Raw genomic sequence first — 20,724 nt, forward strand, 5'->3', positions numbered from 1 at the left:
TTTTAATTCACGTAAGCACGTTAGATTCATTATTTAAAGCAAAAATAATAGTAACAATTTGTGGCCTATTGTATTTTTAGAACATACCTCGTATGTGCCTTATATGTTCCCCGCGGGCCACCAGTCGCCCGCGGGCGCCGCGTTGGTGACCCCTGCATTAACGTAACAAAGTAAATTGTTCGATTCTGTTTTATGAAGTAACTTTTATTGTGTTGTGTTTAAGGCTCGATGGCAGAGACACAGATGCTTACAGTATTCTATTTCACAAAATTAGTCACAAACTAGCGGACCGCGGTCCTGGTCCGGTCCCTGAAGCAGTTCCGTAAGGAGCCGCACACTCGCCAACCTTTAATGGCATTTGAATTCAACTGTGAGGCATTTGAGAAAAGAGAAAATCATGAAACATAACCATGAAGAAAATAATGATTGCCCTTGCTTAGTCATCAGTTATCCATCCATCCATTTTCTTTGCCGCTTATCCTCACATGGGTCGCAAGGGGTGCGAGAGCCTATCCCAGCTGTCAATGGGTAGAAGGCGGGGTACACCCTGAACTGGTTGCCAACCAATCACAGGGCACATTGTGACAAACAGCCACAGTCGCAATCACACCTAGGGGCAATTTAGCGCATCCAATGAATAGTCATCAGTTATATATACAAAAAAAATAATTCACAAGGTCTAATTGAACTTATGAGCGCAACTATACACATCAGCAATCATACCACAATGAAAATTGCAAAGAATAAAAGGTTGGATTCGACTGTAGGTATTGATTACAAGCAGATTTAGATGAGAGCTTCTCAATCACGATAAGTAGACACTTATCGGATCTTCAAGAAACTATTTAAAATTTGAATTTGATGCCCCTGCCATATAGCGTAGCGTTGATATCGAATTTAGGATTACAATCATATAAATCTCCGCCCACTGGGGCTGCATGTTGTTGTTTGACCAGAGGGGGAGTAATTCCACGATGTCCCCCGTTCCCCCCGAGGCCCCTCGCGCCAGCTCTGCAAGCCGTGCGAGTTTCCGCTCAAACGTGATTGAACAATTCCGCAGAGCGCGATTGAAGGATCAGCGCAAAATCGCCGTAGCGCACGTCACATTAGAAAGGCTGGGGGGGAGTAAGAAAGTCTGAAGTTCTGCAAGCGAAGCAAACTGCGGCCGTGTTGATTTTACGTGCAAAATGTCCGCAGCAAGCAGTCGGAATGTCAGAGAGGAGGAAATCCTGAACGGTAAAGTTCCTGGATCTCCAATAAGCAACGACATCGGGCGGGGTCAAAGTGATTAGGACGTAATCAGCCACGCGCTGGCATGCGGGAGCCCAGATTAGAGATGGCGGCCGGCCTCCTGATAACGACGACAACGACGTCAATGATCGTTTGCGTGAGATGGCCACGGCTCTGGCGCGGCCCGTTGCGTCACGCGACAGAAGCCCGCCAGATCGGCCGGGAGGCTTTTTGGTGGCATTTGGACGATTTACATCCAAGAGACGCCGTCTTTCATCAAAACCCTGTTGTTGCCCTTTTCGCTTCACATTATTAGCACGTGATAGAAACTTGCATTTGCGGGTTCTTTGAAAGGCCTTTTTTTCAATATTTCCTCCAGAGAATATGTGCAAAAGAAAGATGTGAAAGCGCACTCAAATATGAATACAGTGTGCATCTTTCGATAAATTCTTGCAGGCTCTGATTAGATGTGCAAAATCCAAAAAACTGCAAGTGCCGCCACTGGATTTGCAAGCAAACGCTAGTGACTAAGCCTTCAGATAATATAAACAAAGTAACATTGACAATATGACGTAAAGTGAAGTGAAGAAAATAAGTATTTGAACCCCCTGCTGTATTGCAAGTTCTCCCTCTTAGAAATCGTGGAGGGGTCTGAAATTTTCATCGTACGTGCATGTCCACTGTGAGATGTGATCCAGCTGCAAATAAGTATTTGAACACCCGAGAAAACCAATGTTCATATTTGGTACAGTAGCCTTTGTTTGCAATTACAGAGGTCAAACGTTTCCTGTCGTTGTTCACCAGGTTTGCACACACTGCAGGAGGGATTTTGGCACACTCGTCCACACAGACCTTCTCCAGATCAGACAGGTTTCTGGGCTGTGGCTGAGAAACACGGAGTTTCAGCTCCCTCCCAAGATGTTCTATTGGGTTTAAGTCTGGAGACTGGCTGGGCCACGCCAGAACCTAGCTGATAGACAGGAGTTGAAATATTTATTTGCAGCTGTATCACACAAATACATATTTGCACACACTGCAAGAGGGATTTTGGCACACTCCTCCTCACAGATCTTCTCTAGATCAGACAGGTTTCTGGGTTGTGGCTGAGAAACATGGAGTTTCAGCTCCCTCCAAAGATTTTCTATCTAGCCAGAACCTAGCTGATAGACGGGTGTTCAAATACTTATTTGCAGCTGTATCACACAAATAAATCGTTTAAAAAAAAATAATTTCTGGATTTTTCTGTTTAGAATCTCTCTCTCATAATGGACGTGCATCTACGATGAAAATTTCAGACCCCTCCATGATTTCCAAGTGGTACAACTTGCAATATAGCAGGGTGTTCAAATACTTATTTTCTTCACTGTAATTATGGGCCGACTACAATTTCAGCATTTTCATGTTACGTGGAGAAATGAAGAGAGAAAAGCCACCGATTTATGATGAGCGCCGCTCTAAATGATGGTTCCGTTCCAATTTTGATGTATTTCTCCATTATTCCACTCAACACTTTCATGATCCATCTTTGCAACAGTGGGCCGACTCCCGTTTCCAAGCTGGACCCCAACATTTAAGCACAAAATGGTGGGCTTGTGTGTTGACGCGACGCGTGACGACAGTTGGGGTTGTTCATTTTTCGAGAGCTGCATTTTTCCTCCGAAAACGGCAACGTTGTAAATCCCCAGAGCCAACTAATGACACGGCGTGCGGCAGCGGTGCAATTCCGTGGAGTAAGAATGACAAAGCGCGACAGAACACGGGGGTACATTCTGCCGGGACTTGTCGTCACGTGGCCCGAATGAGGACCTCGCACGGGTGTGGGGGGGCGGGGGGGGGGGGGGGGAATCATTTCCCAAACACCTGCGCTTGCAAAAGGTCGGCGTGGCGCACGGCCCCGCTGAATCGGAGTGCGCGCCGGCTGGCAGTCCGACACTTGAAGAACGATCCTTTCATTAACAGCATGCAATATTTATTAAGAACCTCTCCATTGTCTTGGCGCATGCATTTGAAATGAGCCCGATCACAGCGGGCTCCTAATCACGCAGTGAAAGGGAATGAATATTTGACAAGACCACTTCACGGCGCTCCGTTGAGTATTTTGACTCTTTTTCACACGACGTAAGTGCTCACGTCTGGCGCATTAATCAGAAAATTATTTGGCTGCTTATTATGGAGCGATATTCATGCATCAATCACATCACTGCTACTTGACTGAGTAGATTTAACACAACATACGGTTGACTTTTACTTGGTTATGTTTTGTTTTGTTTTTTTTATTAAGAAAAACATTACTTCATTATATTGAGCTCCATTCTGCTGACTACTTTCCTTAATCTGTCATTTCTTCATCTTAGCTACGCGTTTGTGAGAGGAAAACTTCTGCCTCGGGCCCCCTGTCACATGACTCTCGTTCACCAATCCAACGTAACCACTGGCGATGTTCGGCTACATTTCACGAAGCAAACAGAGGCAGCAAGCCGTCACGTGACCTCGCACAATAGCAGCGGCCCCACACAAAAGCAAATTTACGTGAAACTTGGCAGAACCGACGGCCATTTTACTTGCAGTCAAGCTAAGTTAAATTTATTGACGATGAAATAGAACCGCAGCAACGGTACGCCGTGTGCTGTCTCTCACGAAAAATGTCCACATTTCAGCCTACAACGACCTCACATTGAACTGTAAAGTCTAATGTCTAGCCGGCGAGCTTATTCTTGGAACAAAGAAAGTTTATCGTACATAAAGTGTCGATATTTTAGCCTCCAAGAACTGCACTTGAACGTTGGAAAATTTGAATGACGGACCGCCTGGTGCGTTCATCACGCTGGTTTGCGAGTGTAACAAATAATGTAACGTAGGACATATTTTTATGGCTTTTCTTTGATTTATTGTTATTTCATAATGATTTAATTTATTATTGCGCAAGATAAAGTGATAGTGTTGTACACGACCTGTCTTCTTTTTATTTAATTTTTTTTGTCGATCTGACGTGGTCTGAATTGAAATAAATAAATATATGATGAGTTGCTCAGGAGTTCCTCAGTACTTTGGTCATTTTTGAACTAAATGCTCGTTGTTCCACAATTATATCAAGGAGTATTTTATTTTTATTTGTGTCAAAATAATTCTAAGGTGACAATTCATTTACGTGAGTAATCTTTTTGGCTACTCTAACCACCTTCGCCCATTAGCCCTCTTCGAAAAACCCAAGCATAACACTAACCCGTAGACAACATACATGAGCTCACAATAATAAACAATAGATATATTCAAAACAAACAGATGAATTGACGTGATTACGAGCACACTGTCACGCTACGATTCTACATGAGGCAAGCGCTAAAGCCTGAAATATGAAACACGGTTGCTCACCAGCAGCAAGCGCCCTCGTACGTTGTCTTTGTGTGACCGTAAGTCACTCGTTTTAGCATGAGTTAATTCGTAAGAAAGCCGTTTGAGCATGGGGGGGGGGGGTAACAGACAGCCCACAGATCACACGAGTCGACACTGAATTGGCAAAAGCAAGCGCGAAACACGCTGGACACGTTCCAGACAATTAAGCGCCATTAGGAAGCAAGTAAACAAACAATCAGTGTCAAGCCAGCGTGCGAAAACGTGCAATGAAGAAGAGGAGACGGTGAAGAGGCGAACAAAGACTTTAACGATGAAGTTGTTCTCTCTCCTGGCTGAATCTTTCCTGGAAGTCGTGTTTGCGTGGTGGCAGAAGGTGGCTGCCTCGGGAGTTGAGCACGGCAGGCAGGCTGGCGTAAGAACATTGCAAGATTATCTGACAAACTGCCGCCAACGCTGGGTTAAAGTCAACGTATGTAGCGTGTGCAACATACGGCTTTTGGAGAGACCGTTGCAAATTAAAAATAGAAATAAATATGACGGTGAATGATTTTTAGTGCCTCTCAAATTCCAACCCGAGCGCATCTGTTTCCACTTCGTCAGGAACTGATGAGGTGATTACATGAAACAAGTCAACGTTAATGAGGAAAAGCGTAAAAACATCAAACATGTGGACATCAAGAGCAACTGCAAGACAAAAATAGTACGTGTGCGTGTGTGTGCACGTGTATATACGTATATGTAGTGCATGGAGATGATTTCTGTCAAGAATTTTCCGCAACTACATGTTCTAAAGGACAATATTTGTATTCAGAATTTGAAGGTTATTTTGTCAGGAGCTTATAGAATCAAACAAAAAGATTTATTTTACTCAAACGTAGCAAACAGCTGAAGTTGGGTTTTTACCACAATAAACACAAAGAGGTGAATTTGTGAGTGATTCATTTCAAATATCTGGGGTTCACCAAAGTGTGCTGTCAACTATGGCGTTCCACAAGGATCCGTACCTTGACCAATGACAATTCATTTTTTAAGTCGCAGTGGATTATCGCTATTATGTGAGGGAGGTAAAGGCACGGGTAAAATTGGAGGGCGTACTTGAGATCACTATTTAAAACACGCAGAACATGGCCGAATAGATTTGGGAAGATGCGATTATTCCTTATAACAAGAAGTGGAAAAGGCACAGATGCTCCTTCACACTTTGTTTATTTGTGTCTGTCTGTGTATCTATACATCGCAGAACACACGAGTACTAATATAAACACAAAGTCTCACCGTCGCCTGAATTATGGATGCACTATTTACACAAATCTCTCCCCTCAGGCGCGCTATTTCTTTTCAACTCCGGAGGAAGGAGTGACACACGCCGAGGCTCGAAGGAAGACGAAGAGGCCGGAGGTGGTGACGCAGACCGAGCCCAAAGGGGGAAAAATGCAGAGAACTGATTGGGAGAAGCTCGCGCACACAAAGAGTCAAGTTAAAGCTCAGATCTTTGTCCTTGTGTTTCTCTCCTGCTCTGCTCCGATGTCACTGTGACTCATCGGTGGCGCCGCGGGTCCAAAACTGATTCACTCATGTGTGATCCTTATTGGAAGGACAGAGCGCAGCAACTGCGTTTACAATTGGATCCTATCGACTTCTGCAGGGAAACTCCATTACAAACAATGCAACCACTTGTATCCGTCTCTTTGATCTCTTTCCACAGTATCCCCTAACCCGCATAAAATTAAGGTGGGGGACTTGAGTCACATGCTGTGACTTGACTTGAGTCACATGACCTGACTTAACTCGGACTTAAGTCGCCAATTGTAGGATTTGGGATTTTCTTGAGGAAATTGATAGTATAACAAAAATAAAATTGACTGGCTTTATATTCAGGAGGCTCAACTTGACTGTTTTGAGCGCAGATGCCACCTCAAGAAGCGAGAAAGTATCACGGTGGGGAGCTCGAAAGATTACTAGAAAACTCCCCAAATTAGGTAAACCGAGTTAAAGGCACAGTATAGCTAACATGATAGCTGTTCTAACGTGAATTTAGCTTCATGCACGTCATAAACAACACGGAGACTCAAACGTTATAAACCGCCGCCATTAACCACTAGCAGTGACGATACAAAGAGGAGGGAACGACGCTGAAATTCCATCTATTGTCCTCAACATTCGGGAAGTTCTCAAAAATCTGCTGCGTCACAAAGTCATTTGAATGTTGCTGCGTTGGTGTGAGTGTGGCCTGCCCGACACGTGGTACGGCACAGTTTCCCTCCATAATGACGTCCTCGTGAGCGGCTTATGTAAGCGCCGTAGTGCCCCCCTCTCCCCGCTCCCTTCCTCTCCCCTTTTGTAAACTCAGTCATGTCTAAGTGAAACTGCAACTAAAGTGAATAATACATCGCCACTCCACGGTCGCAGCTCTTCGCACATCCGACAAGTGTAGGCGTCCGAGTCCCGTCACGTCATCCCTGTACAGGTGAAGTCCGCAAAGGGAAGCAACGTAAACAATCGCAACAGTCTAGTAGGAGAGGGACACGACAAATAAGGGGATGCGAGTTCCAGTTGTTGCACGAAATGCATCAGATGAACCTATTCAAAGAGGTCTGGGGCAGAACCCATCGCACAGAGTGACTTATTTCGACCCGATCTCCGCTTTATTCTTTTTGGATCTTTTTTTTTTTTTCCCTCATGGCAAATGTAAGAACAGGTTAATTATTCTGTATTTTTGCTCTTCCCAGTCAGGCTCCGACCCTATCCAACGTGAATAGCTTGAGTCAAATCGATATTCCTGAAAGTAATAATAAATATATATTTATACAGTGTATAAATAAATCTCTTTCATGTTTCTTGTGAAATGGATGTGTTATTTTCATTTCAGTAGATCTGGACAGAAGCGAAATTGCAATTTTTGTTCACTAAAAATACTCAAATAATTGTGTATTGTGTACATGTAATACAGTAATATGACGGGGCTCCAGACTGCATGCTGTTACATAGTAAAGTGCGAAATTAATTCTTATGAATAAAAAATTAAAATAAATAAATTCTTCTTTATTCTCAATCACGAATACATTTTTTAGACTTTCTTCATTTATTATGAATTCTTATTAGTTATGTTGTTATTTTATATTATTTCATTTCATTGCTAACAAACGTCTGCTCCACACTTTTCAGAAATAATGCACAAAAGAAGGGAGCTGATTTGCCACCCTAGATAAACTCCAGAAGAAGAAAAAAGGTGGGCCAAAGTGAAGAAGAGCGGGGACCGAATGACCACTGTGATTGGCTAATGTGTAAAAAGAGGCGGGTCTTGGCGTAAGCGCGCAAATTTACATGTTTGATATAATGCTAAGAGACCAATCAGTGGGTAGTTCCTCCCCAGCAAAGCGCCTCGAGCGTAGATGTCAAACTAAAGGCCCGGGGGCCAGATCTGGCCCACCACGTCATTTTATGTGGCCCGCGAAAGCAAGTCATGTGTGTCGGCTTCCGTGATTCCTTCTAAAATCTGTACCAAAATTTAAAATTGTCATATGTAGTAAATAAATAATACATTTGCGATATTATAAGCATTTTGTTACAAAAGTCTTGATGCATTGCATTTCCTTAAAAATAACAACAAATCCTTATGCCTAAAACTAGTCATCCAGTTGTTTTGCCAAATTTGGTGACAATATACTGGCACTGCTACCTTAAACACTGAATTCTGATTTGTTTTGTAACTTATCTGTTTACGTTGTCAAAACATCTACAATAAAATATTGATTTAAAATGTTATTTTTGACCATATTGTCCAAGTATTTATCTGTAGTACATTAAAAATGATAGCTTTGATTTACAATGTGCGCCCTCAAAATTTAAAGTAGGAGCCACTGTGCTCCAAGTAAAAAAAAAAAAAAAAATACAAATTATTAGTCTCGAGCCCTGAATATTTTGAGGTTCTGATACATTTATACAGTTTTCAATGTCATAGCGACCCATGAAGGGTAACCATAATGACAATGCATTCTGTGACAAAAAATGAGTTTGACACCCATGGCGTAAAAGCACGAAACGCCTAAAGAACACCTTTTTTAAGAAAATGTAAACAAACCCAAAGTCGCCCTCCAAGGAAGCATGGGCTTAACATTCACAAACAAATATTTGTATACAAACAGACTAGAGAGAGAGAGAGAGACAACAGTTTCGCTCTAAAAAAAAAAAAAAAAAAAAATGGGGCAGGAATAAACGAGTCTGGAGATTTGTAGGATGCTATCAGTTCACACAGGATACAAGAGAGAGAGAGATTAAAAAAAAGAGAGAGACTAGTGGTGGGGAGTGGGGACAAGAGGGATACGGGCATGGGGAGCATCAGCAAATGAAAACAAGTACGGGGGGTGCAAACAAACCTTCGGGCTCAGCGTTCTCTTTGTGGACGGCTTGCTTCAGCGGGCAGCAGAAGATTTCGTGACACTTAGCACGAAACGGGGACCCTTTACTCCTTATATCCGCAGAGTGGATGGAGTCCTGCCGTAACATAATGTACTCCTGGGTACCTGGGGCGGCATCATCCTGGACTGCGGCGGTGCCATAACAGAATGAACTGAGGTTAGAAAACTCACCACACACAGAGAAAGAAAAATATGAAAACAACAACAACAGAAAAAATGCAGAAAAATAATAAGAATTGAAAAAAAAAAGCACAGGCAAAAGAAAAAGACCTTCCAAAATTAGCTTTAAATAAAGATTGATCACCTGGGGTCTAAAACTGCCATTTGTGTCCACTTAAGGGTAAATGAAAAAAAAAAAAAAAGTTTTAATGTTTTGTTTTTGAATTGACTTTGAATATTGAATGACATCATGGATTTTTATTTTATATTTTTTGTTGCTAAGTCGCTTGCACGTCCATCCAAATAAAGGCTGTCTCACTAAATCTCCCCGCTATCACCGTCCTCTAAGGTCCCGTCCGGCGACTTGCTCATCCAGAAATTGTAACATTTTAACCCCAATTCACGTAACACAACTGCATTAAAAAAAAATAATAATAATACAGGAGTCAGGAATGATTGGAAGTAATGTAGCAAACCTGCAGTTGTGCGAGAGATTCAAAAGATTCGACTCATTTTGAGACCATGAAGGCATCTCTGATTTGTGATTGGATGAGTGAGTGGGGTGGGGGGTGTTGGGGCGAGTTGAAGGGGGAGAAGGAACAGGGTGGAGAGAAACCGTGGTTGGATGTTTTCTTTGGCGATGTTAACTTTAAATTTTCACCAAAAATTATTTACTGAGCGACCGCCGCTCATATTTGTTGCATCATCTAAGAAGATTATAGAGTTTTGTCTTTTTTTTTTTTAATTTATGGGGGGACATTTGGTGAATTTGTTGACGGCTGACGTGAGGAGTTCGGGCTGTTCGTCTGCTATCATTGGCGGGCACAAATATCTTCACATCGAATTGTGCCTTATGGCTCTATTGTGGCCACTTTTTCCCAATTTTGTACTAGATGTAATTGTGCAATTTGGCTAAAATTAATTTCATTCCAAAGTCAAAACTTGCTCATGTTATTTTTTTTTTTTATTTCAGGGCTTATTATTGATAAATTATTGAACAAGGGAGCAATTTCCTGTAATAATTTTAGAAGTTGGAGGTCCCTGTACCAGCTGTGGCAATATAAAAAAAAAAAAAAAAGTTTATATGAGAATACATGCAAATTTTCATTTTTGAGGTTTTTTAACAATTTGACCATTGTGGAGACAAACTGCAATTTAGGGTTGAAAATTTAAAAAATATATATATTTTCACTAATGACAAGTGCTTATGTTGATTAAAAACTTTAGTAAGCAAAAGAAGCGAAAATATGACAATAAAAAATATCTGAAGGTGGTCAAAGATGGCCACCCACAAGCTGAAAGGCCCGATGGTATGAAAAATAGAAAGCAAACATCTGAAATGATCCTCATATAGAAAATAAACAGCAGAATAGCTCATTGTTCAATAACCGTGTTATGGCAGGGTCGGAGGGAAAAAATGGGCTGCGTCAACAGTTGCGACAAGCTGCAAGGCAAGCGTGCAGGCTGCAAGGTCACGTCATCGGCAAACCGCGAGTATCCCGGCTTCCGCTTCCACACGCGTCCCATTTACGAGCAGGCAAGCGGGCGTGAAGGCATGCACGGCACCCCTGGGTCACACCAGGCGAGGGTGGGAGGCGGGGGGCGGTGCACACACACGGCATCATGCTCACTCCCAGTGATGCTAAGCGCTTATCGTATGCACTGCATGTGCACTCATGTGAACATATGTGTCTAATCCTCATTGGGATCCTGTGAAAGGCCCTGCATGCATGCATGTGTGTGTGTGTGTGTAGGGGGGGGGGGGTTGTGCGTGCGTTGCATCTGTCCCCTTATGGGCGCGCACCCAACTTGGCGCCAATCACTGACCCACTTTCTCACTGTTGATGGATTAGCAAATAACGAAATCAGGACAAATAAATGCAGTCTTCTTTGACTCCACTGGAGTTAAGTGTGCTTCTCTCTGGAAAACTACTACCAACAAAAATGCCAAATTAGATCTACACATTTACAACATGTGTTGATCAATGCATTTTCATATTGAAAAAAAATATATATAGAACTAGTCAAACTTTAATGCAACCCAGATGTGCATTAAGGCCTCACGAGAACGCTCTCGTCTACTTCATAAAATCAGAATGAATGTCACAAGTGAGCAACTGGTTTCATCTCATTTGCTTGAACTGTCTCAGAACATAAGGGGGGGGGGGGGGATGGAAAAAATTTCAATTTGGCATCTTTTGACATAAAACCTCCGATAAGAGAGCATTTAAAGCGGTGATGCTCGAGGTTTCGTACTGTGCTGTATGCTACTGTAATGTGATGACAGCTACGGTAGAGAAACGGAGCTAAATAAAGAAACAAGTGTTAGCCCGTCCTGTCTCCTCAGTACAATGTGATTACAGTCAGTAAAGTAATGATGAACGGAGATGAAGAGACGCTTGAACGGTTAATAATTTTGTTTTTTTTTATGGTCGCGAGCAAACTGGAGGTCAGCCACCATCGTCTGTCTCAAGTGTATTTCATGACAACGGTGCACTTCTGTCTCTTGTAGCATCCATTTTGGTACGCTTACGCCGTACACGCCTATGCCAGCGAAAACCCTGGACTGCTTGCCAGCCAATCACAAACTGCCATTCACACTCACATTCACACCTATGGAAAATTGAGGGATTTCTCCCAACTACTGTGGGAGATCATTCGGAGTATTTCGGTTGTACAAAATGGATGGATGATCAAATGTCCTGGCTCAATCAAGGTTGGGAGAGAAGGATTTAGAGTTTTCAAATAATCTAGCGTTCCTCTTTATCGGAACATAGGAGAAATAAACGTCCGCTGAAGTAAAAGAGAATATATGTGCGTGAATGAGAGGGGCGGAGGAGGAAGAGATGGCGAGGGTGGATGACTTCAAATACTAGAGGGGTCAACAATACAGAGCAATGGTGGGTGTGGTAAGGAAGTGAAGAAACGGGTCCAAGCGGGGTGGAACAGTTGGCGGAAGGTGTCTGGTGTTCTATGTGGCAGAAGAGGATGAAGGGCAAAGTGTATAAAAGAGTGGTGAGGCCGGCCATGATGGACGGATTAGAGACGGCGGCACTGAAGAAACAACAGGAAGCCGAACTGGAGGTGGCAGAAATGAAGATGTTGAGGTTCTCGCTTGGATAGGATTAGAAAGTCGGATGTTTTGGAGACAAGGTGAGCGAGAGCAGACTGCGATGGTTGGCGAGAGAGTGAGTATATTGGTAGAAGGGTGCTGAGGGCGGAGCTGCCTGGCAAAATAGCGAGAGGAAGACCAAAGAAAAGGTTGATGGATGTTGTGAGAGAGGACAAGAGGACAGTTGGGTGTTAGAGAAGAAGATGCACGAGATAGGCTTGGATGGAAAAAGATGAAGAAGAAGAAGAAGTATAAGGTAACATGCAAACTTCCAACAGCAAGGGAGTTCTGCGTCGAGCATCGAACGCGCAACCTCTGTCTGCGAGAAAGACGTGCTAGCCAAATGCTCCACCTTGCTTCCATTTCTTTTGTGTTCTACTCCCAAACGGGAAAATACGACTTCTAGCGAAAGCCCGATTCCAGCTCGTCTGTGTGTGATGGAGTGGACGCTGAGGACAAACAAGTGACGGAGGGCCGAGCGCGTCTTTTACAGCCGCTCTCCTTCATCGTCGGGATTGAAAGGCCGACGTGACGGATGACGTCGTGAGGGCCTGGGATCTCACGCTCGATCATATCAGGCACTCCAGAGTTGAGCCGTCGCCAGGGGTTCATTACGGTCCGTGATCTACAGGCACCGGCGCTGTTGCACTGGACCTTCAGTGGGCCGCAACAGATGTCCTTGCACCTTTGACAGAAATAAATTGTTCTGCCAGGCGCACGTGAGAAGAAGCAGGCTTGATTTGTACCTCGCTGATGTTACTTGCTCATTTATTTAAACCTCCCAAGGAATTTTCCGGTTGCATTTATGGCCTTAATAGCTTTCATGTGATCGGCGCGGGTACTATTATTACGATGTGCAATAAGCACCTGCGCTTCCTTGTCCAAGCACAGGTGAATGTGTGTAGTCGGGCTGTTACGTAACAGGCCAGTGCGAGTTCAACCCCCCCCATGCTCACAATCCTCGTCTTGCGGTCGAGTGGAGTTCAAGGGCATTTCTTATCAAGTGGCGCCCCGCCATCTCCGCAGGAATACATTTCAATTTACGAGGCACAATCTGATTAATTCACTCAAGTCGCGGTCTCTCAGCAGCTGTCAAACGCCCGACAATTAGCGGGGAGTCCTCACGGAGTTACAATCACGATGGCGGCGCTCTGTGAGTAGCTTGTCGTTTCACCTGAGTAGGAGAATCCAGTATGTCTGTCTGTGCCACGACATCTTAAAAATTGCATTTTTCCACTATAACAACCGTTCGACAGGGAAAATATTTCTTTTTTTTGAACCACAGATTGCATCCCTCCATTCCTTCACTTTCTATACCGCTTATCCTGATTATAGTCACAGAGAACATGAGCCCATCCCATCTGACGAAAGGTGGACGACACCCGATATGACGGTCTGAGCGCTCCCCCGTGCTGAAAAGTCTCCTTGTGATTAATGCGGATGCCCGACTAACAGGGGAACTCTGGGTACGCAGCAGACGCTTACTGGGAAATCCCCCGGTCTCATAGTTCCCCTTCTTCTACATAGAGGGAGCTAATGGCCCCGTCACACCGTGACGCTCTGGTCAGCGTTCTATAGCGTTTGAGGAAACGTTGGCAGTCGGCCATGGTCGCCGGGATAGCGCCAGAAGAGCGTTGTTTGAACGCTAGTGAACGTCAACGATCGCTGGGAATCGGAGGAGAACGCAGGTCTGGGAAAAAAGTTTTGAACATGCACAAAAGTTCTCACCGAGACCAGCGTTCATCAACGTTTAATTTTAAACGCTGCAGAACGTTCGTGGAACGTTTTAACTAACGTTCGCCGAGCGTTGCACGCCTTTGGCTATCGTTAGTCACTCGTTACTGTAGTGTTACTTGGTTGTTACTTAATCGTTTGCTTTGCAGTGAACGACTCACTGGCGACCTGTCAACGACCACTGAACAATCCCGTAGCGCACACAGCGTGTAACTAAAGTCAGACGAACGTCCTTTAGCGTCCATTGAGCGTCATTCGAGCGTTTCCCGAACCTCCATGCAGATGGGTATATAAACCGATGCTTTGCATTCTTACTTGCAGCGCTAGTTGCTGAAGTCCCCACCCCACCTTTTTTTCCTCTAGGCGGCATGATGCTGACTGTTCAAACTCACGACAACAACTGGAGTATGAAATTTTCGTTCCCGTGTCACTGTAAAACTTACACGCCAGCAAAACGCTATTCTGTCGTTATTCACCCGTTTAGTCACACGCTCAACATGCTCGTCTAACGTTGGCAAATCGCTCGTCGCACGCCAGTGACACGTTAGCACACGCCAATGGTTTTTAAGGGTATCTTATTTGGTCGCCGTTCCAAGCTTCTGACGCTGAAAAATAGAAAGATTGAAATGTTCAGAGAACGTTGACCAGAACGTCACGGTGTGACGGAGCCTTAACATATGTTATATCCTAACCCTAACAATAAAAATGTTGATAAAAAGATATGTACGCTCGCTGTGTTCATCCATAGCGAACATGAACATTCGGCGACAAGTTGTCGAATGGCACTTGTTGAAGCATGAACGGGGATGTTTAAGACTGGATCGAAGTTTACAAAATATACGCGCATGCGCATTCATCACAAGGAGACTTTTCAGTGCGAGGAGCGCTCAGACTGTCCCACCGGTCACTAGCCACCAGTCGCAGGTGCCAGAACCCAAGCTAACAAAAAGCTAAAATACCAAAAACCAAGACCTGAAATTTCGATGTTTGGTTTAAAAGTGTTACGTATCGTGAGATGTGACCTGTCTGTTATGCTTTATTGTTCAGTTTCGGCATACGATGGCGCAAAATTTACGGAACGATCCCCAGCAGACGGATAGCGAATTACTTGTCACCGAGCACGGCGAACCCCATCAGAACGCCGATTGGAGCGCATCCAGATCTGTCACTCGGTGAATGTTGTTGCCGCTCAGGTGAGTCCGATTCTAATTCTATTTGTGTAAAAAAAAAAAAAAAAAAAAAAAAAGCGTGATGCATGAAGGAAATCAGTTTCCGGGAATCCTGGCAATTACTCAAAATATTTCATTTCATCTCTTGACATATTGGACACGTAAACAAAGGAAGCCAGAAGCATATGGTCTCCATCCGAGGAAAAACTATTTTCATGTCCAATTACGAGGGACGTAAGACATTTTTTGTTGCTGTTGTTGTTTTTGCACACAAGTCAGTCGAGTCCGTTGATTTTTAAGTAGAAGCCAACGTGATACGTGAGTTTACCTTTAAGACGTGTCCGAAATGGAGTTTCATGATCCGTTTTCCGAACATACTAATTAGATAATTGTTTCCATGGAAACTAACACAAAAGCAAATTAGTGTCTTCGGTTCCTTTATTATTATTATTATTATTATTGTTCTTTTACAAATAATCCTTTTTCACTTAAGTTATCTTCAATCTTAATGCTGGAGAGAGCCTCATCATGTTGTTGCAATGCACCAGAGGGATATGTGAGCTGAAATGGCAGAATGAGACACCCATTTTGCATTCACACAAGAGTGGAGAGCAGAATCAATTGTGTTTTTTCTGAAATATGAGCAAATATGGATGTATTTGGACAGCACAGTGGGCTCAGCTGGAAAGTGTTGACCTCATAGTTCTGAGGTCCCGGGTTCAATCCCGGACCCGCCTGTGTGGAGTTTGCATGTTCTCCCCGTGCCTGTGCGGGTTTTCTCCAGGCACATCCCAAAAACATGCAACATTGATTGGACACAATAAATTGCCCCTAGGTGTGATTGTGAGTGCGGCTGTTTGTCTCTATGTGGCCCCGCCTCCTGCCTGTTGACAGCTGGGATAGGCTCCAGCACTCCCCCGCGACCCTTGTGAGGATTAGCGGCTAAGAAAATGTATGGATGGATGGATGGATTAATTTGTGAAAGTTTTGAAACAATTATTATTACTGTATATTACCTTTACTAAGAATGGCTAAAATTTTAAAGCAACTTTATAAAAAACTGTATAAAAATAAGATTTTCAGCATGGGGGAAATTTACTCACCTAAAACCAAGATGGCATCCAAAAAAAATTGCTGAAGTAGCAGTTTGCTAATGACCCATTAACTCTACTTGCAACCCTTTTTCAGCAGCAACATTAACGGCCATGCAGACGAGGTAGACTCGAAATGAGCATCAGCACACACACGAGAGTTCCTGCTGTGAATGTGAGTCCGCCCATGTCACAATTATTGGACAGCGGCAAACCCCCCAGGAAACCGCAGACACAATAATGATGGAAAATTGGAGCGTAGATGAGCTCCGTCATTAAAGGCTGACATAGTGTGTGTCGCATGTTTGTGCGTGTTGTCGTCGTCGGTAGTAGGGGTCGGAGGGCAATAAAAGTGCTTCCCTGCCAAAATGTATGCATGTGAGGAGAGCGCTCATATGAACGAGTATTTATCTGAAATTTGAGAAGGGCCTACACACATACAGTACACACATGCACATCTACACGCAGTGCGTGGTGAGTCACAGATGTATGTCACCAATCTATGAACCTGGTGGGTGATGGAAGTCGTGTGGGATTGAAATGTAAAACATCACGCAAAGACTCGTTGCGGTGAGATAAAAGTGTGTTTGACGTGATTTTAAAAAAGTACACATGAACGGCGGAGGGACGCAAAAGGCTCCTTCGGAGAAGGATTTGGAAAACGTGATCGTGCCAAACGTGTCGCACCTTGGATGGCGGCTGCTCCACAAATGCTTTAAATGGGGATTTTATTGCTTTAAGGGGGATGGCATTGTTTTGTCGTTCAGAAATGAAAACGATTACAGCGGGTTCCGGTCCTGACCGTACCGACACACACAATGATTTGAGGTGATAAACGGGGCAGATTTAACGGCGTGAGAGTACGAGGTCACGCGGGACAAGAAGGCAAGTCCTGTCGCCGCCGTACGCGTAAGGTTTTCTTTGAACTGTTTTCATGTTTACGGCCCAGAAGTGTTCAGATACGTAGTTCATATATGACTGCTAATCCATTATCTGATGGATTTGGGCATGATTTGACATGTACATCAAAGGTCGGCAGAGGTTTTATTCCTAAAAAAGTATATTTAATATTATTTCAAGGCAATCCACTATTAGCAAGGCAGCATATCTCCTTTTATTTTCTTGATATCGATTGATACGGTTCATCCAATCCAATCGGTTTGGCAGAATTTTCATGTTGTAGATCTATTTTACATCATTTATATTAGATTGAGTGAGAATATTATTTCCATTATTTACTATGCCTGACAAACATTTATATATATATGTACATATACATCCACGCATTCATTTTCTTAGCCACTTATGTAAGATTTTATGATGGCGTGAGTATAGTTTCCAGGTTCCGGTGTGCATACAAGCTTATTCACGCTTTTTCGAAATCCTGCACAGTCCATTTTTTAAATAGAGATCACCCATCCATCCATTTTCTTAGCCACCTATCCTCACAAGGGTCGCGAGGAGTGCTGGAGCCTATCCCAGCTATCAACGGGCAGCAGGCGGGGTACACCCTGAATTGGTTGCCAGCCAATCGCAGGGCACATGGAGACAAACAGCCGCACTCGCAATCACACCTAGGGGCAATTTCGAGGGTCCAATTAACGGCGCATGCTTTTGGGAACGGGGAGGAAACCGGAGTGCCCGGAGAAAACCCACGCAGTCACGGGAAGAACATGCAAAACACCACACAGGCGGGTGCGGGATCGAACCCGGGACCTCGGAACTGTGAGGCCAACGCTTTACCAGCTGACCGTGCCGCCTACACATATATATTTTTGAAGAGATAAATTCATCAATAAATAGCAGAGAATTATAAAAAAAAAAACAAGAGATGGATTAAGCTTAATTTAAAACAATAGCTTCCCCTGAGATGTATGCACCGTAGTTGCAATTACTAAAACCTTAAATAACAAACGGGTAAAAAAAAAAACAAAACCAAAAAAACAATGAACAGATGTCACTGAGCAGGTTGCGTAACAGTGCGAGAATTAAAAACGCAGCAGCTGCATTGTGAAGTCCGACATCCTCGCGGTACACGTTATGTACACCTGCGCAGTTCAGTCAGAGCTGCAGCATATCAAAGATGCTCTCATCCGGTAATCGCTTTGTACACACAAAACACTCGCGAGCAGCACAAAATCAAATCTCATCCGTCACACATCATGGAAAACCACTTAATGAATTATTCCCTTTAAAAAAAATGAAAAAAACCTAGTCCCGAGTGTCTTGAAGTTAAGATAATAGAGTCTTTACGAGGGAGAGCGGCGTCTTGCTTCCGTCAAACAGATGCGAAGAGCGCAGAATGAACACGAATGAGGAGCCGGCGTGAAAGGGGCTCCCAATACCTTGATATAGTCATATTTTACAATCTCACCTGCCGATAAAATGGAAAGAGGCAAAACAAACAAACGAAACAAAGGCAGAGTCGAGGGATCAATTTCGACCCACGAGCGCCAACTAGCCTGGCCTCCGTGCAGGATTACGTAAAGCATTCAAATCCAGGCATTCAGTGAGAGGAGAGGAGGATTTAGGAACGACTATCTGAATCATCAAATATGTGGGATTAGCGTGCCGGGCCTTGCTTTCCCGATGACGTGCGTTTCCCCTTTGCGGCCCTCTTTGGTTCTGCTCAACGCGGAAAACGCAGAAATCGTGTTACGTTTGAGGAGAAATCTAAACAAAACAAAAGAACTGATGTTATTGATGTTTTTCCAATTGATGCAGACAGTTGAAAGATTTCTGTTCACATTGTTTTCACCGTTTTCACGGCGCCATATTGACGGTCAAAAAGCGTTGCTCGACATTGTGGGGGACATTGAACCGGATCAGAATATTCACAATCCCCGAGACCTGTTGTGCTGTTGGTTGTCTCAACAGACCAGGCAGATTTTCAAAGAGATCATTCGATGGAATACCATCTGAAAAGACCAGAAAAGATCGATGGATTTCGGCAATTAAACGTGATGGCTGGTGCCCTACAAAATGCACACGCCTGTGTAGCGATCACGTCAGGTCAGGTAGGAAATATTCTTAATCTCAAATTATGAAGTATTTATAATGCCAAATTGACTCATCTGAGAACAATGCGTATTTAAAAAGAAAAAAAAAAAACATCTCTCGCAGAGAGATTTAGAGGCGTGTGTGTGCGTGTGGCCGCAATACGCTTCCGTGTACGGAGGAGCCGACTCCCCGTCGTCTTTTTTTTCCACCAATCATAGTTAATGAATGTAGTTAATGTAAAACCAGGGGTCATTTATTTAAATATTGGTATTTGTCTTGAATACCAGCTGAAAGGACCAGAAAAGATCGAGGGATTTCGCCAATTTAACGCGATGGCTGGTGCCCGACCAAATACACACGACTGTGTAGCAATCACTTCAGTTCAGGTAGGAAATATTCTTAATCTCAAATTATGAAGTATTTATAATGCCAAATTGACTCATCTGAGAACAATGCGTATTTAAAAAGAAAAAAAAAAAACATCTCTCGCAGAGAGATTTAGAGGCGTGTGTGTGCGTGTGCCGCAATACGCTTCCGTGTACGGAGGAGCCGACTCCCCGTCGTCTTTTTTTTCCACCAATCATAGTTAATGAATGTAGTTAATGTAAAACCAGGGGTCATTTATTTAAATATTGGTATTTGTCTTGAATACCAGCTGAAAGGACCAGAAAAGATCGAGGGATTTCGCCAATTTAACGCGATGGCTGGTGCCCGACCAAATACACACGACTGTGTAACAATCACTTCAGTTCAGGTAGGAATTATTATCAATCTCAAATTACAAAGTATTTATAAAATTGCCAAATTGACTCATTTGAGAACAATGTGTATTTAAAAAAAAAAAAAAAACATCTGTCGCAGAGAGGTTTAGAGGTGTGTGTGTGTGTGTGTGTGTGTGTGTGGTGTGTGTGGTGTGTGTGTGTGGTCGCAATATGCTTCTGTGTACGGAGGAGCCGACTCCCTGTCCTCTTTTTTTTTTTCCACAGTCATACGGGACAATCCGAAAGGAAAAGAAGAAGAAGTATTGAATACGAGCTGAAAAGATCGATTGATTCCGGCAAAGGTTAACATGTAGCCTGTTGCAGAAGCCGTCACTTGTTAGCTTAACTCCGGTGAATAAAGCAACTAGTTTACCGATCCTGGTGAAAAGAGGCGACGCTCACCACTCCTTAGACAGCGTGAGAAAGTCCTTTTGTAGTCGCCAGTGTTAACCATTCCTGCGCCGGTGACCGTTCCACCTTGCGGCCCCGGATCACACCACTCCTATCATTTTTATTTATTTATTTATTTTTTTTTTTCATTTTTTTGATAGCCTCGCTCATGCTATCACCATAAACGGTTTCTCATTTTCTTCTTCTTCACTCTATTAAAGAACAATAACAAAAAGCAACCAGAGCAAAGATCCCTTTCGTCTCATCAACGACGAGCGTTTACTTACGCTGTCTTTAGCAGTTTCT

The 20,724-nt window shown here is 43.5% G+C and overlaps 1 protein-coding gene across 1 annotated transcript in view; it reads right to left on the reverse strand.

Annotated features, from left to right (window-relative positions):
- fgf13a (fibroblast growth factor 13a) overlaps positions 1 to 9,120 on the reverse strand; it is a 45,609-nt gene extending 36,489 nt beyond the window's left edge. Inside the window, exon 1 of the mRNA XM_061835826.1 lies at positions 8,961 to 9,120. Within this exon, the coding sequence (XP_061691810.1) occupies positions 8,961 to 9,090 (130 nt within the window). The 5' untranslated portion in view covers positions 9,091 to 9,120. The remainder of the gene's footprint in view (positions 1 to 8,960) is intronic.
- Between the last annotated feature and the right edge of the window lie 11,604 nt (positions 9,121 to 20,724).

The sequence above is a fragment of the Syngnathoides biaculeatus genome, chromosome 11 (assembly GCF_019802595.1).
Source record: "Syngnathoides biaculeatus isolate LvHL_M chromosome 11, ASM1980259v1, whole genome shotgun sequence".
Classification (NCBI taxonomy): Eukaryota; Metazoa; Chordata; class Actinopteri; order Syngnathiformes; family Syngnathidae; genus Syngnathoides; species Syngnathoides biaculeatus.